The 19,642-nt window shown below is 46.3% G+C and overlaps 1 protein-coding gene across 1 annotated transcript in view; it reads left to right on the top strand.

Annotated features, from left to right (window-relative positions):
• The window catches only part of LOC121844713 (neuronal acetylcholine receptor subunit alpha-7-like), a gene marked incomplete at its 3' end in the record, with an annotated part of 57,494 nt that overhangs the window by 18,545 nt on the left and 19,307 nt on the right, over positions 1-19,642 (top strand). Inside the window, exon 2 of the mRNA XM_042315130.1 lies at positions 4,694-4,833. Within this exon, the coding sequence (XP_042171064.1) occupies positions 4,694-4,833 (140 nt within the window). The remainder of the gene's footprint in view (positions 1-4,693; positions 4,834-19,642) is intronic.

Below are 19,642 nucleotides of genomic sequence, written 5' to 3'. Positions count from 1 at the left end.
TCTACTATCCCGACATCATGTCAGAGTCACTGATTGACTGACATGGAGCTCTACTATCCCGACATCATGTCATCATGTCAGAGTCACTGATTGACTGACATGGAGCTCTACTATCCCGACATCATGTCAGAGTCACTGATTGACTGACAGCTCTACTATCCCGACATCATGTCAGAGTCACTGATTGACTGACAGCTCTACTATCCCGACATCATGTCAGAGTCACTGATTGACTGACATGGAGCTCTACTATCCCGACATCATGTCAGAGTCACTGATTGACTGACAGCTCTACTATCCCGACATCATGTCAGAGTCACTGATTGGCTGACATCTCTACTATCTATTGATGTGTCTCTTTAGCCTCATCAGAGCATCACTACACTTGTCAGTCTGACTCCAGTGATGTCAGAGGAACCTAGAGGAAGTAGCTGAGGAAATGGAGTCGTCCATCAGTTGGACGACCAACCAGAAACATAGCTTTGTAGTTGTAGTAAATTATGATGATGGTGAGGATGATGATGATGGTGGTGATGATGATGATGATGATGATGATGATGATGATGATGATGATTTCACCAGTGGGACCACATATGTTCTTGTCGTTGAAGTGTTTAACCGAGAGAGACGGAGGAAAAGAGGGATATTGTGAGAGATAGTCACAGAGAAAGAGAGAGAGACACAGGGAGACAAAGGGAGAAAATGAGCAAGACAGACAGGCAGAGAGACAGAAATACAGACAGGCAGACAGACAGGCAGAGAGACAGACAGAGAGACAGAAATACAGACAGAGAGACAGAGAGAGTGACAGAAATACAGACAGACAGACAGACAGACAGACAGACAGACAGACAGAGAGACAGAAATACAGACAGACAGACAGAGAGACAGAAATACAGACAGGCAGACAGACAGGCAGAGAGACAGAAATACAGACAGGCAGACAGACAGAAATACAGACAGGCAGACAGACAGAGAGACAGAAATACAGACAGGCAGACAGACAGAAATACAGACAGGCAGACAGACAGAGAGACAGAAATACAGACAGGCAGACAGACAGGCAGACAGACAGAAATACAGACAGACAGACAGACAGGCAGAGAGACAGAAATACAGACAGGCAGAGAGACAGAAATACAGACAGGCAGAGAGACAGAAATACAGACAGGCAGACAGACAGAGAGACAGAAATACAGACAGACAGACAGACAGGCAGACAGACAGGCAGACAGACAGAAATACAGACAGACAGACAGACAGGCAGAGAGACAGAAATACAGACAGACAGGCAGACAGAGAGAGTGACAGAAATACAGACAGACAGACAGGCAGAGAGACAGAAATACAGACAGGCAGACAGACAGGCAGAGAGACAGAAATACAGACAGACAGGCAGACAGAGAGAGTGACAGAAATACAGACAGGCAGACAGACAGGCAGAGAGACAGAAATACAGACAGGCAGACAGACAGGCAGAGAGACAGAAATACAGACAGGCAGACAGACAGGCAGAGAGACAGAAATACAGACAGACAGGCAGAGAGACAGAAATACAGACAGGCAGACAGACAGAGAGAGTGACAGAAATACAGACAGGCAGGCAGACAGGCAGAGAGACAGAAATACAGACAGGCAGACAGACAGAGAGAGTGACAGAAATACAGGCAGGCAGGCAGACAGAGAGAGTGACAGAAATACAGGCAGGCAGACAGACAGAGAGAGTGACAGAAATACAGGCAGGCAGGCAGGCAGGCAGACAGACATAATATTAATTCAGCTTTTCCAGCTGGCTCATTATATTGTGTGTAAACCACTTCCTGAATCCACAGTGAATACATCATGAGTAACACCAATCCTCCATGTAAAACATCATTGCAGATCCCAGTGTTAATTTACAACAGTTTATAATGGGGTGTGGGTGTGTAATGTTATTCTAATCAAAGTCTATCCTCTGGGTGTTGCTGTTGAGATTAACAATATGGATTGCTGCTGTGAATAAATTGAGAATGCTGTTATATTATGCAAACGGTTGGTCATGGTGTGAACATACTGTCAATTACTGCTCTTGTTCTCACAACTCCCTTTTTAATTCTTTATAACCTCTCTCCTCTTCTCCCCCTCTCTACCTCTCTCTACCTCTCTCTCTCTCTCTCTCTCTCCTACCTCTCTCTGTCTCTCCTCTTCTCCCCCTCTCTACCTCTCTCTACCTCTCTCTACCCGTCTCTCTCTCTCCTACCTCTCTCTGTCTCTCCTCTTCTCCCCCTCTCTACCTCTCTCTGTCTCTCCTCTTCTCCCCCTCTCTCTACCTCTCTCTCTCTCTCTCCTACCTCTCTCTGTCTCTCCTCTTCTCCCCCCTCTCTACCTCTCTCTCTCTCTCTCTCTACCTCTCTCTGTCTCTCCTCTTCTCCCCCTCTCTACCTCTCTCTGTCTCTCCTCTTCTCCCCCCTCTCTACCTCTCTCTACCCGTCTCTCTCTCTCCTACCTCTCTCTGTCTCTCCTCTTCTCCCCCCTCTCTACCTCTCTCTGTCTCTCCTCTTCTCCCCCTCTCTACCTCTCTCTACCCGTCTCTCTCTCTCCTACCTCTCTCTGTCTCTCCTCTTCTCCCCCTCTCTACCTCTCTCTACCTCTCTCTCTCTCCTACCTCTCTCTGTCTCTCCTCTTCTCCCCCTCTCTACCTCTCTCTACCTCTCTCTGTCTCTCCTCTTCTCCCCCTCTCTACCTCTCTCTACCTCTCTCTCTCTCTCTCTCTCTACCTCTCTCTGTCTCTCCTCTTCTCCCCCTCTCTACCTCTCTCTACCTCTCTCTCTCTCTCTCCTACCTCTCTCTGTCTCTCCTCTTCTCCCCCCTCTCTACCTCTCTCTAACTCTCTCTGTCTCTCCTCTTCTCCCCCTCTCTACCTCGCTCTACCTCTCTCTCTCTCTCTCCTACCTCTCTCTGTCTCTCCTCTTCTCCCCCTCTCTACCTCTCTCTACCTCTCTCTGTCTCTCCTCTTCTCCCCCCTCTCTACCTCTCTCTACCTCTCTCTCCTACCTCTCTCTGTCTCTCCTCTTCTCCCCCCTCTCTACCTCTCTCTGTCTCTCCTCTTCTCCCCCTCTCTACCTCTCTCTCTCTCTCTCCTCTACCTCTCTCTACCTCTCTCTATCTCTCTACCTCTCTCTACCTCTCTCTCTCTCTCTCCTACCTCTCTCTACCTCTCTCTCTCTCTCTCTCCTACCTCTCTCTACCTCTCTCTCTCTCTCTCCTACCTCTCTCTATCTCTCTCTCTCTCTCCTACCTCTCTCTATCTCTCTACCTCTCTCTACCTCTCTACCTCTCTCTACCTCTCTCTACCTCTCTCTCTCTCTCTACCTCTCTACCTCTCTCTCTCTCCTACCTCTCTCTACCTCTCTACCTCTCTCTACCTCTCTCTACCTCTCTCTCTCTCTCTACCTCTCTACCTCTCTCTCTACCTCTCTACCTCTCTCTCTCTCTCTCTCTCCTACCTCTCTCTACCTCTCTACCTCTCTACCTCTCTCTCTCTCTCTCTCTCCTACCTCTCTCTACCTCTCTACCTCTCTCTACCTCTCTCTACCTCTCTCTCTCTCTCTCTCTACCTCTCTCTCTCTCTCTCCTACCTCTCTCTACCTCTCTCTCTCTCTCTCTCTCCTACCTCTCTCTATCTCTCTCTCTCTCTCCTACCTCTCTCTATCTCTCTACCTCTCTCTACCTCTCTACCTCTCTCTACCTCTCTACCTCTCTCTACCTCTCTACCTCTCTCTCTCTCTCCTACCTCTCTCTACCTCTCTCTCCTACCTCTCTCTACCTCTCTCTCCTACCTCTCCTACCTCTCTCTGCTCTCTGTGTGGTCAACAAGGTGTTATATGTGATTGTTTTAACCAACATAGAAACCATGAAGGATTAAAACAATCACATATAACACCTTGTTGACCACACAGAGAGGAGAGAGGTAGAGAAGATGGAGAGGAGGAGGATAGGAGAGAGGTGGAGAGGAGAGGTAGAGAGAGGTAGAGAGAGGTAGAGAGAGGAAGAGGGAGAGATTTAAATTGATCATCTAGAAAACCAACATAGAAACCATGAAGGATTTTCTAGATGATCAATTTAAATCTCTCTCTCTTCCTCTCTACCTCTCTCTACCTCTCTCTACCTCTCTCTACCTCTCCCTCCTCTCTCTCTATCTCTCTACCTCTCTCTACCTCTCTCTACCTCTCTCTACCTCTCCCTCCTCTCTCTCTCTCTCTACCTCTCTCTACCTCTCTCTACCTCTCTCTACCTCTCTCTACCTCTCCCTCCTCTCTCTCTCCATCTCTCTACCTCTCTCTACCTCTCTACCTCTCTCTACCTCTCTCTACCTCTCTACATCTCTCTCCTACCTCTCTCTATCTCTCTACCTCTCTCCCCCCTCTCTCCCCTCTCTCTACCTCTCTCCATCTCTCTCCTACCTCTCTCTACCCTCTCCTCATCTCTCTCCTACCTCTCTCTATCTCTATCTCCTCTCTGTGTGGTCAACAAGGTGTTATATGTGATTGTTTTAATCCTTCATGGTTTCTATGTTGGTTTTCTAGATGATCAATTTAAATCTCTCTCTCATACTCTCTCTCTCTCTCTCTCTCTCTCTCTCTCTCTCTTCCTCTCTCATACTCTCTCTCTTCCTCTCTCACACTCTCTCTCTCTCCATCTCTTTGTCCATCAGGTTGTGTTGGTGGTCAGTACCAGCGGAAGCTGTACAAGGATCTGTTGACTAACTATAACCGTCTGGAGAGACCAGTGTTCAACGACTCAGCTCCTATACTGGTGGAACTGGGCTTCACACTGTTACAGATCATAGACGTGGTGAGTCTCTCTGTATACTGGTGGAACTGGGCTTCACACTGTTACAGATCATAGACGTGGTGAGTCTCTCTGTATACTGGTAGAACTGGTGTCAATTGGTTAGACAGTCAGGAAAGATGGAGGAACTTACGATACAGCGGCTGTTTGTGTCAGTCTGTTTTTTGGATGGGTCAGTGAGTTGAGGTAAATATGGATGCTGACCCATGCTTCCCTAATGTTATTCTGCAGTATCTTCTGATGCTGACCCATGGCTGTATATTATACTCCCTGATATTATTCATCTACTTAGAAACCCACAGCCCTCACTGTATCCCCTCTGTCTCTCCCTCCTTCTCTCTCCTTCTCCCTGTATCCCCTCCATCTCTCTCTCTCTCCTCTCACTGTATCCCCTCTGTCTCTCCCTCCTTCTCTCTCCTTCATCTCTCTCTCTCTCTCTCTCACTGTATCCCCTCTGTCTCTCCCTCCTTCTCTCTCCTTCTCCCTGTATCCCCTCCATCTCTCTCTCCTCTCACTGTATCCTCTCTGTCTCTCCCTCCTTCTCTCTCCTTCATCTCTCTCTCTCTCTCCTCTCACTGTATCCCCTCTGTCTCTCCCTCCTTCTCTCTCCTTCTCCCTGTATCCCTCCATCTCTCTCTCTCTCCTCTCACTGTATCCTCTGTCTCTCCCTCCTTCTCTCTCCTTCATCTCTCTCTCTCTCTCCTCTCACTGTATCCCCTCTGTCTCTCCCTCCTTCTCTCTCCTTCTCCCTGTATCCCCTCCATCTCTCTCTCTCTCCTTCTCTCTCTCTCTTCTCTCTCCTTCTCTCCCTCCTCTCCCTCTCCCTGTCTCTCTCCCTCTCTCTCTCTCTCTCTCCCTGTCTCTCTCTCCCTGTCTCCCTGTCTCCCTCTCTCCATCCCCTTGTATCCTTGTTTTCATTTTGCCACTCCAGAGGGCTTGACTCGCTTTCCCAACACGAAAATTCAATCTTGGAGGGTGATGTGTTGCTCCCCTCCCCTCACATATTTTCTCTTGCTCTCTCAACCTCTCACCTTTGTCAGCTCTCTCTGCATTCTTCTCAATTCTCTTCACTCTCTCTCTCTCTCTCTCTCTCTCTCTCTCTCTCTCTCTCTCTCTCTCTCTCTCTCTCTCTCTCTCTTCTCTCTCTCTCTCTCTCTCTCTCTCTCTCTCTCTCTTTAATATAATTCCAATTCAATTTGCTTTATTGGCATGACGTAACAATGTACATATTGACAAAGCTTATTTAGGATATTTACGATATAAAAATAAATCAAAATGAGAATCAAATGGTCAACGGGACAACAGTAATAACAGTAACCACCACAGTAACCACAGTAACAACAGTAACAACAGTAACCACAGTAACAACAGTAACCACAGTAACAACAGTAACAACAGTAACAACAGTAACCACAGTAACCACAGTAACAATGGTAACCACGGTAACCACAGTAACCACAGTAACAACAGTAACAACAGTAACAACAGTAACCACATAAACAACAGTAACCACAGTAACAACAGTAACAACAGTAACCACAGTAACAACAGTAACCACAGTAACAACAGTAACAACAGTAACCACAGTAACAACAGTAACCACAGTAACAACAGTAACAACAGTAACCAAGGGTTAAAACAACCAGACATTCAACAATAACAATAAGCATACAGTAGAGGACATGTGCAGGATGATTGGTCTGTCAGACACTGTCCCTCATCTTATGGCAGGCAGCAATGTAGTACGCTGCCAACCCACAGCTCTCTGCGTCCTCCCCCAACAGGACGGGTAGACTACTCTCATCAGAGAGGTCTTTGAAACCTTCAATAAGGGTTTCAAAGTTGGGGAAATGACACTCTCTAATTGTTTTATATTTTTGACATTTTGTCAGGAAATGCAGCTCTGTCTCAGGTTCTGCTGTTGTGCAGTGGTTGCACAGCCTTTCCTCTACAGGGAGACAGGTTTTCCTGTGTCTACCCTTCTCAATGGCAAGGCTGTGCTCACTGAGCCGGTCTCTCTCTTTCTCTCTCTCTCTCGTTCTCTCTCTCTCTCTCTCTCGTTCCCTCTCTCTCGTTCTCTCTCTCTCTCGTTCTCTCTCTCTCGTTCTCTCTCTCTCTCGTTCTCTCTCTCTCGTTCTCTCTCTCGTTCTCCCTCTCTCTCGCTCTCTCGTTCTCACTCATTCTGTTTCTTTCTCTGTCGGTCTCCCTCACCCTCTCTCTCCCCCTCCTCAATCTTTCTCTCTCTCCTCCCTCTCTCTCACCCCCTCAATCTTTCTCCATCTCCCTTTCTCTCCTCCCTCTCTCTCTCTCTCTCCTCCCTCTCTCTCCTCCCTCTCTCTCACCCCCTCAATCTTTCTCCATCTACCTCTCTCCTCCCTCTCTCTCCTCCCTCTCTCTCTCCTCCCTCTCTCTCCTCCCTCTCTCTCCTCCCTCTCTCTCTCTCTGTCTCTCCTCCATCTCTCTGTCTCTACTCCCTCTCTCTCCTCCCTCTCTCTCTCCTCCCTCTCTCTCCTCCATCTCTCTCCTCCATCTCTCTCCTCCCTCTCTCTCCTCCCTCTCTCTCCTCCCTCTCTCTCCTCCATCTCTCTGTCTCTCCTCCCTCTCTCTCTCCTCCCTCTCTCTCTTCCCTCTCTCTCCTCCCTCTCTCTCCTCCATCTCTCTCCTCCATCTCTCTCCCTCCCTCTCTCTCTCCTCCCTCTCTCTCCTCCCTCTCTCTCCTCCATCTCTCTGTCTCTCCTCCCTCTCTCTCCTCCCTCTCTCTCTCCTCCCTCTCTCTCCTCCATCTCTCTCTCCTCCATCTCTCTCTCCTCCCTCTCTCTCCTCCATCTCTCTGTCTCTCCTCCCTCTCTCTCCCCCTCTCTCTCCCCCTCTCTCTCCTCCCTCTCTCTCCTCCATCTCACTCCTCCATCTCTCTCCTCCCTCTCTCTCTCTCCTCCCTCTCTCTCTATCCTCCCTCTCTCTCCTCCCTCTCTCTCCTCCATCTCTCTGTCTCTCCTCCCTCTCTCTCTCTCTCCTCCCTCTCTATCCTCCCTCTCTCTCCTCCCTCTCGCTCCTCCATCTCTCTGTCTCTCCTCCCTCTCTCTCCTCCCTCTCTCTCTCCTCCCTCTCTCTCTCCTCCCTCTCTCTCCTCCCTCTCTCTCCTCTCTGTCTCTCCTCCATCTCTCTGTCTCTCCTCCCTCTCTCTCCTCCCTCTCTCTCTCCTCCCTCTCTCTCCTCCCTCTCTCTCCTCCCTCTCTCTCCTCCATCTCTCTCCTCCCTCTCTCTCCTCCCTCTCTCTCCTCCATCTCTCTGTCTCTCTCTCCCTCTCTCTCCTCCCTCTCTCTCTCCTCCCTCTCTCTCTTCCCTCTCTCTCCTCCCTCTCTCTCCTCCCTCTCTCTCCTCCATCTCTCTCCTCCCTCTCTCTCTCCTCCCTCTCTCTCCTCCCTCTCTCTCCTCCATCTCTCTGTCTCTCCTCCCTCTCTCTCTCCTCCCTCTCTCTCCTCCCTCTCTCTCCTCCATCTCTCTCCTCCCTCTCTCTCTCCTCCCTCTATCTCCTCCCTCTCTCTCCTCCCTCTCTCTCCTCCATCTCTCTGTCTCTCCTCCCTCTCTCTCCTCCCTCTCTCTCTCCTCCCTCTCTCTCCTCCCTCTCTCTCCTCTATCTCACTCCTCCATCTCTCTCCTCCCTCTCTCTCCTCCCTCTCTCTCCTCCCTCTCTCTCCTCCATCTCTCTCCTCCATCTCTCTCCTCCCTCTCTCTGTCTCTCCTCCCTCTCTCTCTCCTCCCCCTCTCTCTCTCTCTCCTCCCTCTCTATCCTCCCTCTCTCTCCTCCCTCTCTCTCCTCCATCTCTCTGTCTCTCCTCCCTCTCTCTCCTCCCTCTCTCTCCTCCCTCTCTCTCCTCCATCTCTCTGTCTCTCCAGTTGGCTGTTACAACAACAACAAAGTTTCCTGGAGGATCATCAGTCAGAGCAGCTGTCACACACACACACACACACACAACCGCTGTATCGTAAGTTCCTCCATCTTTCCTGACTGTCTAACCAATTGACCTACCATATCTGTGACCTACAGTATTGACCTACTATATCTGTGACCTACAGTATTGACCTACTATATCTGTGACCTACAGTATTGACCTACTATATCTGTAACCTACAGTATTGACCTACTATATCTGTGACCTACAGTATTGACCTACTATATCTGTAACCTACAGTATTGACCTACTATATCTGTGACCTACAGTATTGACCTACTATATCTGTGACCTACAGTATTGACCTACTATATCTGTAACCTACAGTATTGACCTACTATATCTGTAACCTACAGTACATTTTCAGATATTTACCACGACATTCCCAGAATATTTCATAATATTCCCAGAATTCCCAGGGTGAAATGTTCATTTCAATGTTATCGACAGTGGATTGGAAACAGTGGATGTTTTACAACCTCCAATGTGGTTATATTTCAACAGGAGATTAGTGAAACCTCAGACTCTGTTAATGATATTGAATATGTTGTGTGAGCTCTCTCACTCTAAACTGCATAGATAAAAACATGGCCGCTTGTCCTCGGCTCCGCTCGGCCCCAGCCTGGCCCCAGATGGCGAGGGCTCGTAGGCTGTATGGCTGGGAAGCTGTGAAACTGTGAACGCGTGGCTTCCTCTCAATCAGTTCACAGGCTGCGCCTCCGAGCCAGCTGCTGCTCCACTACACCGCTAAACTTGTGCGTGTGTGTGTGTGTGTGTGTGCGTGCGTGCGTGCGTGCGTGCGTGCATGTGCGCGTGTGCGTGAGCGAGAGAGAGAGCCCGAATGAGTTTATTGAGCTTGCCTGGTGCAATGAAATCATCCCAAAAGTGCAAACTCTGAAAGCTTGGTGGAGGCCTGAACTCCAGTGTGATTGGTCCTCACTGATGCTGCTTCACTACTTTCTAATCACAGTAGTGTATTTCTACACTCCATTATAGATAGTAGAGAAGAGTAGAGAAGTTAGGAGTGGGGCTGATTTGGCCTTTTGTTTTTGATGGTGACGGTACGGTGTGTGTGTGTGTGTGTATATATGTGTGTGTGTGTGTGTGTGTGTGTGTGTGTGTGTGTGTGTGTGTGTGTGTGTGTGTGTGTGTGTGTGTGTGTGTGTGTGTGTGTGTGTGTGTGTGTGTGTGCGTGTGTTAGTGAATAATGTAGGAGCGTGGCTCACCGTGACCATGGCTCCATCTGGAGGAAGGAGAGGAAGTGGGACAGGTCACAACACTCTCCGTCTGACACACACACACACACACACACACACACACACACACAGAGAGAGAGAGCAACCCATTGCCCTCTGTCCCTAAACCGTCTTTCTGGGTCACACACACGCATACACACAGTCACACACTTACACACTTACACACACACACACACACATTCTAGGAAAAAAACAGTCCTTAAAACCAATCTGTTCATTTAGGGAGAGAGAGGGAGGACAGAGAGACAGAGACAAAACAGTCCTTATAATCAATCTTTTCATTTAGGGAGAGAGAGGGAGGACAGAGAGACAGAGACAAAACAGTCCTTATAACCGATCTGTTAATTTAGGGAGAGAGAGAGAGACAGAGGGAGGACAGAGAGACAGAGGGAGGACAGGGAGGACAGAGAGAGAGAGGGAGGGCAGAGAGACAGAGGGAGGGCAGAGAGACAGAGGGAGGGCAGAGAGACAGAGGGAGGGCAGAGAGACAGAGGGAGGGCAGAGACAGAGGGAGGGCAGAGAGACAGAGGGAGGGCAGAGAGACAGAGGGAGGGCAGAGAGACAGAGGGAGGGCAGAGAGACAGAGGGAGGACAGAGAGACAGAGGGAGGACAGAGAGACAGAGGGAGGACAGAGAGACAGAGGGATGAAAGGAGGAAGAGCTATTTAGAATCAGGGCTTGTCAGATGTATTGTTCTTTTTTAGTCATGTGATTGGATGTCCATTGTTCTTTTAGTCATGTGATTGGATGTCCATTGTTCAGTGATGGATTGGATGTCCATTGTTCTTTTAGTCATGTGATTGGATGTCCATTGTTCTTTTAGTCATGTGATTGGATGTCCATTGTTCTTTTAGTCATGTGATTGGATGTCCATTGTTCTTTTAGTCATGTGATTGGATGTCCATTGTTCTTTTAGTCATGTGATTGGATGTCCATTGTTCTTTTAGTCATGTGATTGGTCCATGTTCTTTTAGTCATTGTTCTTTTAGTCATGTGATTGGATGTCCATTGTTCTTTTAGTCATGTGATTGGATGTCCATTGTTCTTTTAGTCATGTGATTGGATGTCCATTGTTCTTTTAGTCATGTGATTGGATGTCCTAGAGAGAGAGTTCTGGTCTTGTTGTTGTCCATGATGTTCTTTAATACATACCACATCAGAGCAGGAAGCTGTAGGGGTTCCCAACAGGGATGGGACTGCTGATCCTGGGTTTCCCTGATGACATGCGCTGTCTGTGAGGTATTACAGCCTGATTCTGTGTTCTAATTGGCACCCTATTCCCGAAAGAGCCTTATGGGCCCTGGTCCAAAGTAGTGCACTATATAGGGAATAGGGTGCCATTTTGTAAAGTATTAAGTCGGTGTGTTTTCAGCATGCTGTTGAGGTGACAAGGATAGATTGCATTTTAGATTGCATTTTTTGCAGCTTCCATTTTCATTGTCTGTGTATTATTCAATGAACCACAGGCAGGTTATAGAGTCATATATTTTCCCTGGTATTCCCAACTAAGGAAATGGGAGGTGCAGTTCCTGGAGTTTCCCAGATTAAATATGCTATTTGTGAGGTATTCAATTGTAGTATTTTCATCAAGTCGTTGCTTGTGAGGTGAACGGTGATTGGATTTTATATTACAGAGGATTACGCTTTCACAGTTTTAATTTCCTACACTCATTAATTGGATAGTATGTGCTGTCAATCACTACCCTGATCCAATCAGAGCCCTCTGATGGAGCGATCCCATTGGGTTTCTATTCAACCAAAACAAAGCGGTAGGGTGTAACGTAAGGGAAAATACATTAATAATAAAACCAAGATAACTGTTGTAGCAGAGAAAAGACTTTGTGTTCACGAGCCTGGTTGTTGAGAATGGACTTACATGGTATGCTGCTGCACAGCTGGGGGAGAGGAGAGATGAGTAGAGAGAGAGAGAGAGGAGAGATGAGTAGAGAGAGAGAGAGAGAGGAGAGATGAGTAGAGAGAGAGAGAGAGGAGAGATGAGTAGAGAGAGAGAGAGATAGAGAGATGAGTAGAGAGATAGAGAGAGAGAGGAGAGATGAGTAGAGAGATAGAGAGAGAGAGGAGAGATGAGTAGAGAGATAGAGAGAGAGGAGAGATGAGTAGAGAGAGAGAGAGAAAGAGGAGAGATGAGTAGAGAGAGAGAGAGAGAGAGAGAGAGATGAGTAGAGAGAGAGAGAGAGAGGAGAGATGAGTAGAGAGAGAGAGAGAGATGAGTAGAGAGAGAGAGAGAGGAGAGATGAGTAAGAGAGAGAGAGATGAGTAGAGAGAGAGAGAGAGGAGAGATGAGTAGAGAGAGAGAGAGAGAGAGGTAGAGAGAGATGAGTAGAGAGAGAGAGATGAGTAGAGAGGTAGAGAGAGATGAGTAGAGAGAGAGAGAGAGAGAGGGTAGAGAGAGATGAGTAGAGAGAGAGAGAGAGAGGTAGAGAGAGATGAGTAGAGAGAGAGAGAGAGAGAGAGGGGTAGAGAGAGATGAGTAGAGAGAGAGAGAGAGAGAGGTAGAGAGAGATGAGTAGAGAGAGAGAGGGAGATTAAATAATAATACTAGAGTCTGGACAGGACAGAAGAGGAGAGGAGAGAACAGGACAGAAGAGGAGAGGAGAGAACAGGACAGAAGAGGAGAGGAGAGAACAGGACAGAAGAGGAGAGGAGAGAACAGGACAGAAGAGGAGAGGAGAGAACAGGACAGAAGAGGAGAGGAGAGAACAGGACAGAAGAGGAGAGGAGAGAACAGGACAGAAGAGGAGAGGAGAGAACAGGACAGAAGAGGAGAGGAGAGAACAGAACATAAAGCTGAGACAGAGAGAGAGAGACCCGGAAAACCTGAGTCTACGCCTTCACTATGGTGAATCACTAAAACAATACAGAAATACACTACGGAAAAAGAAGGAACAGCATGTCAGAAATCAGCTCAATGCAATTGAAGAATCCATAGACTCTAACCACTTCTGGGAAAATTGGAAAACACTAAACAAACAACAACACAACTAATTATCTATCCAAAATGGAGATGTATGGGTAAACCACTTCTCCAATCTTTTTGGCTCTATAATAAAGAATAAAGAGCAAAAACATATACATGATCAAATACAGATCTTAGAATCAACTATGAAAGACTACCAGAACCCACTGGATTCTCCAAATACATTGAATGAGTTACAGGACAAAATAAAAACCCTCCAACCCAAAAAGGCCTGTGGTGTTGATGGTATCCTCAATGAAATGATCAAATATCCAGACAACAAATTCCAATTGGCTATACTAAAACTCTTTAACATCATACTTAGCTCTGGCATCTTTCCCAATATTTGGAATCAAGGACTGATCACCCCAATCCACAAAAGTGGAGACAAATTTGACCCCAATAACTACCGTGGAATATGTGTCAACAGTAACCTTGGGAAAATCCTCTGCATTATCATTAACAGCAGACTCGTACATTTCCTCAAGGAACACAATATACTGAGCAGATGTCAAATTGGCTTTTTACCAAATTACCGTACAACAGACCATGTATTCACCCTGCACACCCTAATTGACAAGCAAACAAACCAAAACAAAGGCAAAGTCTTCTCATGCTTTGTTGATTTAAAAAAAGCCTTCGACTCAATTTGGCATGAGGGTCTGCTATACAAACTGATGGAAAGTGGTGTTGGGGGTAAAACATACGAAATTATAAAATCCATGTACACAAACAACAAGTGTGCAGTTAAATTGGCAAAAAACACACACATTTCTTCACACAGGGTCGTGGGGTTAGACAGGGATGCAGCTTAAGCCCCACCCTCTTCAACATATATATCAACGAACTGGCGCGGGCACTAGAAAAGTCTGCAGCACCCGGCCTCACCCTGCTAGAATCCGAAGTCAAATGTCTGCTGTTTGCTGATGATCTGGTGCTTCTATCACCAACCAAGGAGGGCCTACAGCAGCACCTAGATCTTATGCACAGATTCTGTCAGACCTGGGCCCTGACAGTAAACCTCAGTAAGACCAAAATAATGGTGTTCCAAAAAAGGTCCAGTCACCAGGACCACAAATACAAATTCCATCTAGACACTGTTGCCCTAGAGCACACAAAAAACTATACATACCTTGGCCTAAACATCAGCACCACAGGTAACTTACACAAAGCTGTGAACGATCTGAGAGACAAGGCAAGAAGGGCATTCTATGCCATCAAAAGGAACATAAATTTCAACATACCAATTAGGATTTGGGTAAAAATATTTGAATCAGTCATAGAGCCCATTGCCCTTTATGGTTGTGAGGTCTGGGGTCCGCTCACCAACCAAGACTTCACAAAATGGGACAAACACCAAATTGAGACTCTGCACGCAGAATTCTGCAAAAATATCCTCCGTGTACAACGTAGAACACCAAATAATGCATGCAGAGCAGAATTACGCCGATACCCACTAATTATCAAAATCCAGAAAAGAGCCGTTAAATTCTATAACCACCTAAAAGGAAGCGATTCCCAAACCTTCCATAACAAAGCCATCACCTACAGAGAGACGAACCTGGAGAAGAGTCCCCTAAGCAAGCTGGTCCTGGGGCTCTGTTCACAAACACAAACACACCCTACAGAGCCCCAGGACAACAGCACAATTAGACCCAACCAAATCATGAGAAAACCTGAAGATAATTACTTGACACATTGGAAAGAATTAACAAAAAAACTGAGCAAACTAGAATGCTATTCGGCCCTACACAGAGAGTACACAGCGGCAGAATACCTGACCACTGTGACTGACCCAAAATTAAGGAAAGCTTTGACTATGTACAAACTCAGTGAGCATGGCCTTGCTATTGAGAAAGGCCGCCGTAGGCAGACATGGCTCTCAAGAGAAGACAGGCTATGTGCTCACTGCCCACAAAATGAGGTGGAAACTGAGCTGCACTTCCTAACCTCCTGCCCAATGTATGACCATATTAGAGAGACATATTTCCCTCAGAATACACAGATCCACAAAGAATTCGAAAACAAATCCAATTTTGAAAAACTCCCATATCTACTGGGTGAAATTCCACAGTGTGCCATCAAAGCAGCAATATATGTGACCTGTTGCCACGAGAAAAGGGCAACCAGTGAAGAACAAACACCATTGTAAATACAACCCATATTTATGCTTATTTATTTTATCTTGTGTCCTTTAACCATTTGTACATTGTTCAAACACTGTATATATATAATATGACATTTGTAATGTCTTTGTTGTTTTGAAACTTCTGTAAGTGTGATGTCTACTGTTCATTTGTATTGTTTTTCACTTTATATATTATCTACCTCACTTGCTTTGGCAATGTTAACACGTTTCCCATGCCAATAAAGCCATTGAAGGACAGAAGAGGAGAGTAGATAACAGGACATAAAGCTGAGAGAGAGAGAGAGAGAGGGGGAGGGAGGGACTGTGGACTGTCATGTCAGGACCACCCTGCTAGCTTCACTCTACTGTTAGTACTGTAGACCTGCATCTCAGAGACTCTTTGTCACAGACAGGGTTTCAGATGACTTCCTGCTTTGTGACACAGACAGACAGGGTTTCAGATGACAGCCTGCTTTGTGACACCGACAGACAGGGTTTCAGGTGACAGCCTGCTTTGTGACAGACAGACAGGGTTTCAGATGACAGCCTGCTTTGTGACACCGACAGACAGGGTTTCAGATGACAGCCTGCTTTGTGACACAGACAGACAGGGTTTCAGATGACAGCCTGCTTTGTGACACAGACAGACAGGGTTTCAGATGACAGCCTGCTTTGTGACACAGACAGACAGGGTTTCAGATGACAGCCTGCTTTGTGACACAGACAGACAGGGTTTCAGATGACAGCCTGCTTTGTGACACAGACAGACAGGGTTTCAGATGACAGCCTGCTTTGTGACACAGACAGACAGGGTTTCAGATGACAGCCTGCTTTGTGACAGACAGGGTTTCAGACGACTTCCTGCTTTGTGACAGACAGGGGTTCAGATGACAGCCTGCTTTGTGACACAGACAGACAGGGTTCAGATGACAGCCTGCTTTTTGACAGACAGGGTTTCAGATGACAGCCTGCTTTGTGACACAGACAGGGGTTCAGATGACAGCCTGCTTTGTGACACAGACAGACAGGGGTTCAGATGACAGCCTGCTTTGTGACAGACAGGGTTTCAGATGACAGCCTGCTTTGTGACAGACAGGGATTCAGATGACAGCCTGCTTTGTGAGACAGACAGGGTTTCAGATGACTTCCTGCTTTGTGACACAGACAGGGGTTCAGATGACAGCCTGCTTTTTGACAGACAGGGTTTCAGATGACAGCCTGCTTTGTGACACAGACAGGGGTTCAGATGACAGCCTGCTTTGTGACACAGACAGACAGGGTTTCAGATGACAGCCTGCTTTGTGACACAGACAGACAGGGTTTCAGATGACAGCCTGCTTTGTGACACAGACAGACAGGGTTTCAGATGACAGCCTGCTTTGTGACAGGGTTTCAGACGACTTCCTGCTTTGTGACAGACAGGGGTTCAGATGACAGCCTGCTTTGTGACACAGACAGACAGGGGTTCAGATGACAGCCTGCTTTTTGACAGACAGGGTTTCAGATGACAGCCTGCTTTGTGACACAGACAGGGGTTCAGATGACAGCCTGCTTTGTGACACAGACAGACAGGGGTTCAGATGACAGCCTGCTTTGTGACAGACAGGGTTTCAGATGACAGCCTGCTTTGTGACAGACAGGGATTCAGATGACTTCCTGCTTTGTGAGACAGACAGGGTTTCAGATGACTTCCTGCTTTGTGACACAGACAGGGGTTCAGATGACAGCCTGCTTTGTGACAGACAGGGGTTCAGATGACAGCCTGCTTTGTGACAGACAGGGTTTCAGATGACTTCCTGCTTTGTGACACAGACAGGGGTTCAGATGACAGCCTGCTTTGTGACAGACAGGGGTTCAGATGACTTCCTGCTTTGTGACACAGACAGGGGTTCAGATGACAGCCTGCTTTGTGACACAGACAGACAGGGTTTCAGATGACTTCCTGCTTTGTGACAGACAGGGTTTCAGATGACTTCCTGCTTTGTGACACAGCGGGGTGAATTTCACTTAGTCTTACGTTGATGTCCAGGGGACTCTAAGTGAGTGGAAGTTAGGGGTTTTGCCAGTATCATTAGACACTGACTACGATGAGCATCTATAGCTTTAGATTGCGTATCTAGTGTATCTCTGAAGGTCTCTCTCATTAAGAGATATAGAGGTGGGATGACCACCGCTGGCAGAGTTCTGTCATTAACATTCCTCCTAGATATTTACATGCAGTGTGTAATTAGTGTGTGTGCTCTGCTTACGAATGAGCTCCTTGTCTCTAGTGTAGCTTTGTCATCAACAGGCACCACTATCTGTCATTAAGACAGATTCATATCCACTGATATACTTGATCCTTAGCTGAAGGGAAAGAGTTTTAACTGTCTCCCTCCTCTACCACGTCCAAAACAACTTGTTAGACAGTTCAGTAGCTCCGAGACATTCTCACTACTGATGTGTATCATTCAGGAGGCTGTAAATAAATAAACATTGAATGCCTATACAAATATAAAGTGTTTTTTTCTACAACGTGCTGGAATGTTTGTTCGCGTCTTCACTCGTTTTCATGGTAATGTTTTACTGTAATTTGGTGACGACTACCTGTGTCAAGTTAGATCATGTTACCCTGTATTAGCTTGATGTACCGTGTAGCACTGGTTTAAATACTACCCTCTCAGCCCACTAATGCTGAGATTCACCCTCAAGACGAAAGAGAACAACCAAACTTTTCTCCTCTGGCTGATGTTTGGTTTGTGGTCATCATGTAGAACAGGGGATCAGCTGTCTTCCTGTCTCTCTCTCTCTTTCGTCTTATCCAACTTCAATGTCCATCCTTCGCTGTCCCCTCTCTTCTTCTCCTCCCTCCTCCTCCTCCCTCCTTCATCGTTCCTGGAAGCCGTTCCGGAACAAACACAGACCAAATGTTACAACGGTGCCCTGCCAAGATGGCCGCCTTCCATCTGAAAACACATTTTAACTGCAAGCGTTTTGGTACTCAAACCAGAGCCAACATCCCCCTCAGCGGTTTAGTTTTCTTTAGTTTAGTCATCCGTTAGTTTAGGGATGAATTTATGCGAGCCACAGCCAGAACTCCACCGTCTGTATTAGATACGGTAGTCTCCAGAACTCTACAGTCTGTATTAGATACAGTAGTCTCCAGAACTCTACAGTCTGTATTAGATACAGTAGTCTCCAGAACTCTACAGTCTATATTAGATACAGTAGTCTCTACAGTCTGTATTAGATACAGTAGTCTCTACAGTCTGTATTAGATACAGTAGTCTCCAGAACTCTACAGACTATATTAGATACAGTAGTCTCTACAGTCTGTATTAGATACAGTAGTCTCCAGAACTCTACAGTCTGTATTAGATACAGTAGTCTCTACAGTCTGTATTAGATACAGTAGTCTCCAGAACTCTACAGACTATATTAGATACAGTAGTCTCCAGAACTCTACAGACTATATTAGATACAGTAGTCTCCAGAACTCTACAGTCTGTATTAGATACAGTAGTCTCTACAGTCTATATTAGATACAGTAGTCTCCAGAACTCTACAGACTATATTAGATACAGTAGTCTCCAGAACTCTACAGTCTATATTAGATACAGTAGTCTCCAGAACTCTACAGACTATATTAGATACAGTAGTCTCCAGAACTCTACAGTCTATATTAGATACAGTAGTCTCCAGAACTCTACAGACTATATTAGATACAGTAGTCTCCAGAACTCTACAGTCTATATTAGATACAGTAGTCTCCAGAACTCTACAGACTATATTAGATACAGTAGTCTCCAGAACTCTACAGACTATATTAGATACAGTAGTCTCCAGAACTCTACAGTCTGTATTAGATACAGTAGTCTCTACAGTCTATATTAGATACAGTAGTCTCCAGAACTCTACAGACTATATTAGATACAGTAGTCTCCAGAACTCTACAGTCTATATTAGATACAGTAGTCTCCAGAACTCTACAGTCTGTATTAGATACAGTAGTCTCCAGAACTCTACAGACTATATTAGATACAGTAGTCTCCAGAACTCGACAGTCTGTATTAGATACAGTAGTCTCTACAGTCTATATTAGATACAGTAGTCTCCAGAACTCTACAGTCTATATTAGATACAGTAGTCTACAGAACTCTACAGTCTGTATTAGATACAGTAGTCTCCAGAACTCTACAGTCTATATTAGATACAGTAGTCTCCAGAACTCTACAGTCTGTATTAGATACAGTAGTCTCCAGAACTCTACAGTCTATATTAGATACAGTAGTCTCCAGAACTCTACAGTCTGTATTAGATACAGTAGTCTCCAGAACTCTACAGTCTGTATTAGATACAGTAGTCTCCAGAACTCTACAGTCTATATTAGATACAGTAGTCTCCAGAACTCTACAGTCTATATTAGATACAGTAGTCTCTACAGTCTGTATTAGATACAGTAGTCTCTACAGTCTGTATTAGATACAGTAGTCTCCAGAACTCTACAGTCTGTATTAGA

This window comes from Oncorhynchus tshawytscha, unplaced genomic scaffold (genome assembly GCF_018296145.1).
Source record: "Oncorhynchus tshawytscha isolate Ot180627B unplaced genomic scaffold, Otsh_v2.0 Un_contig_430_pilon_pilon, whole genome shotgun sequence".
Classification (NCBI taxonomy): Eukaryota; Metazoa; Chordata; class Actinopteri; order Salmoniformes; family Salmonidae; genus Oncorhynchus; species Oncorhynchus tshawytscha.
The sequence above is the reverse complement of the archived record's forward strand: the minus strand, read 5'-3'. Positions and strand labels throughout refer to the sequence as shown.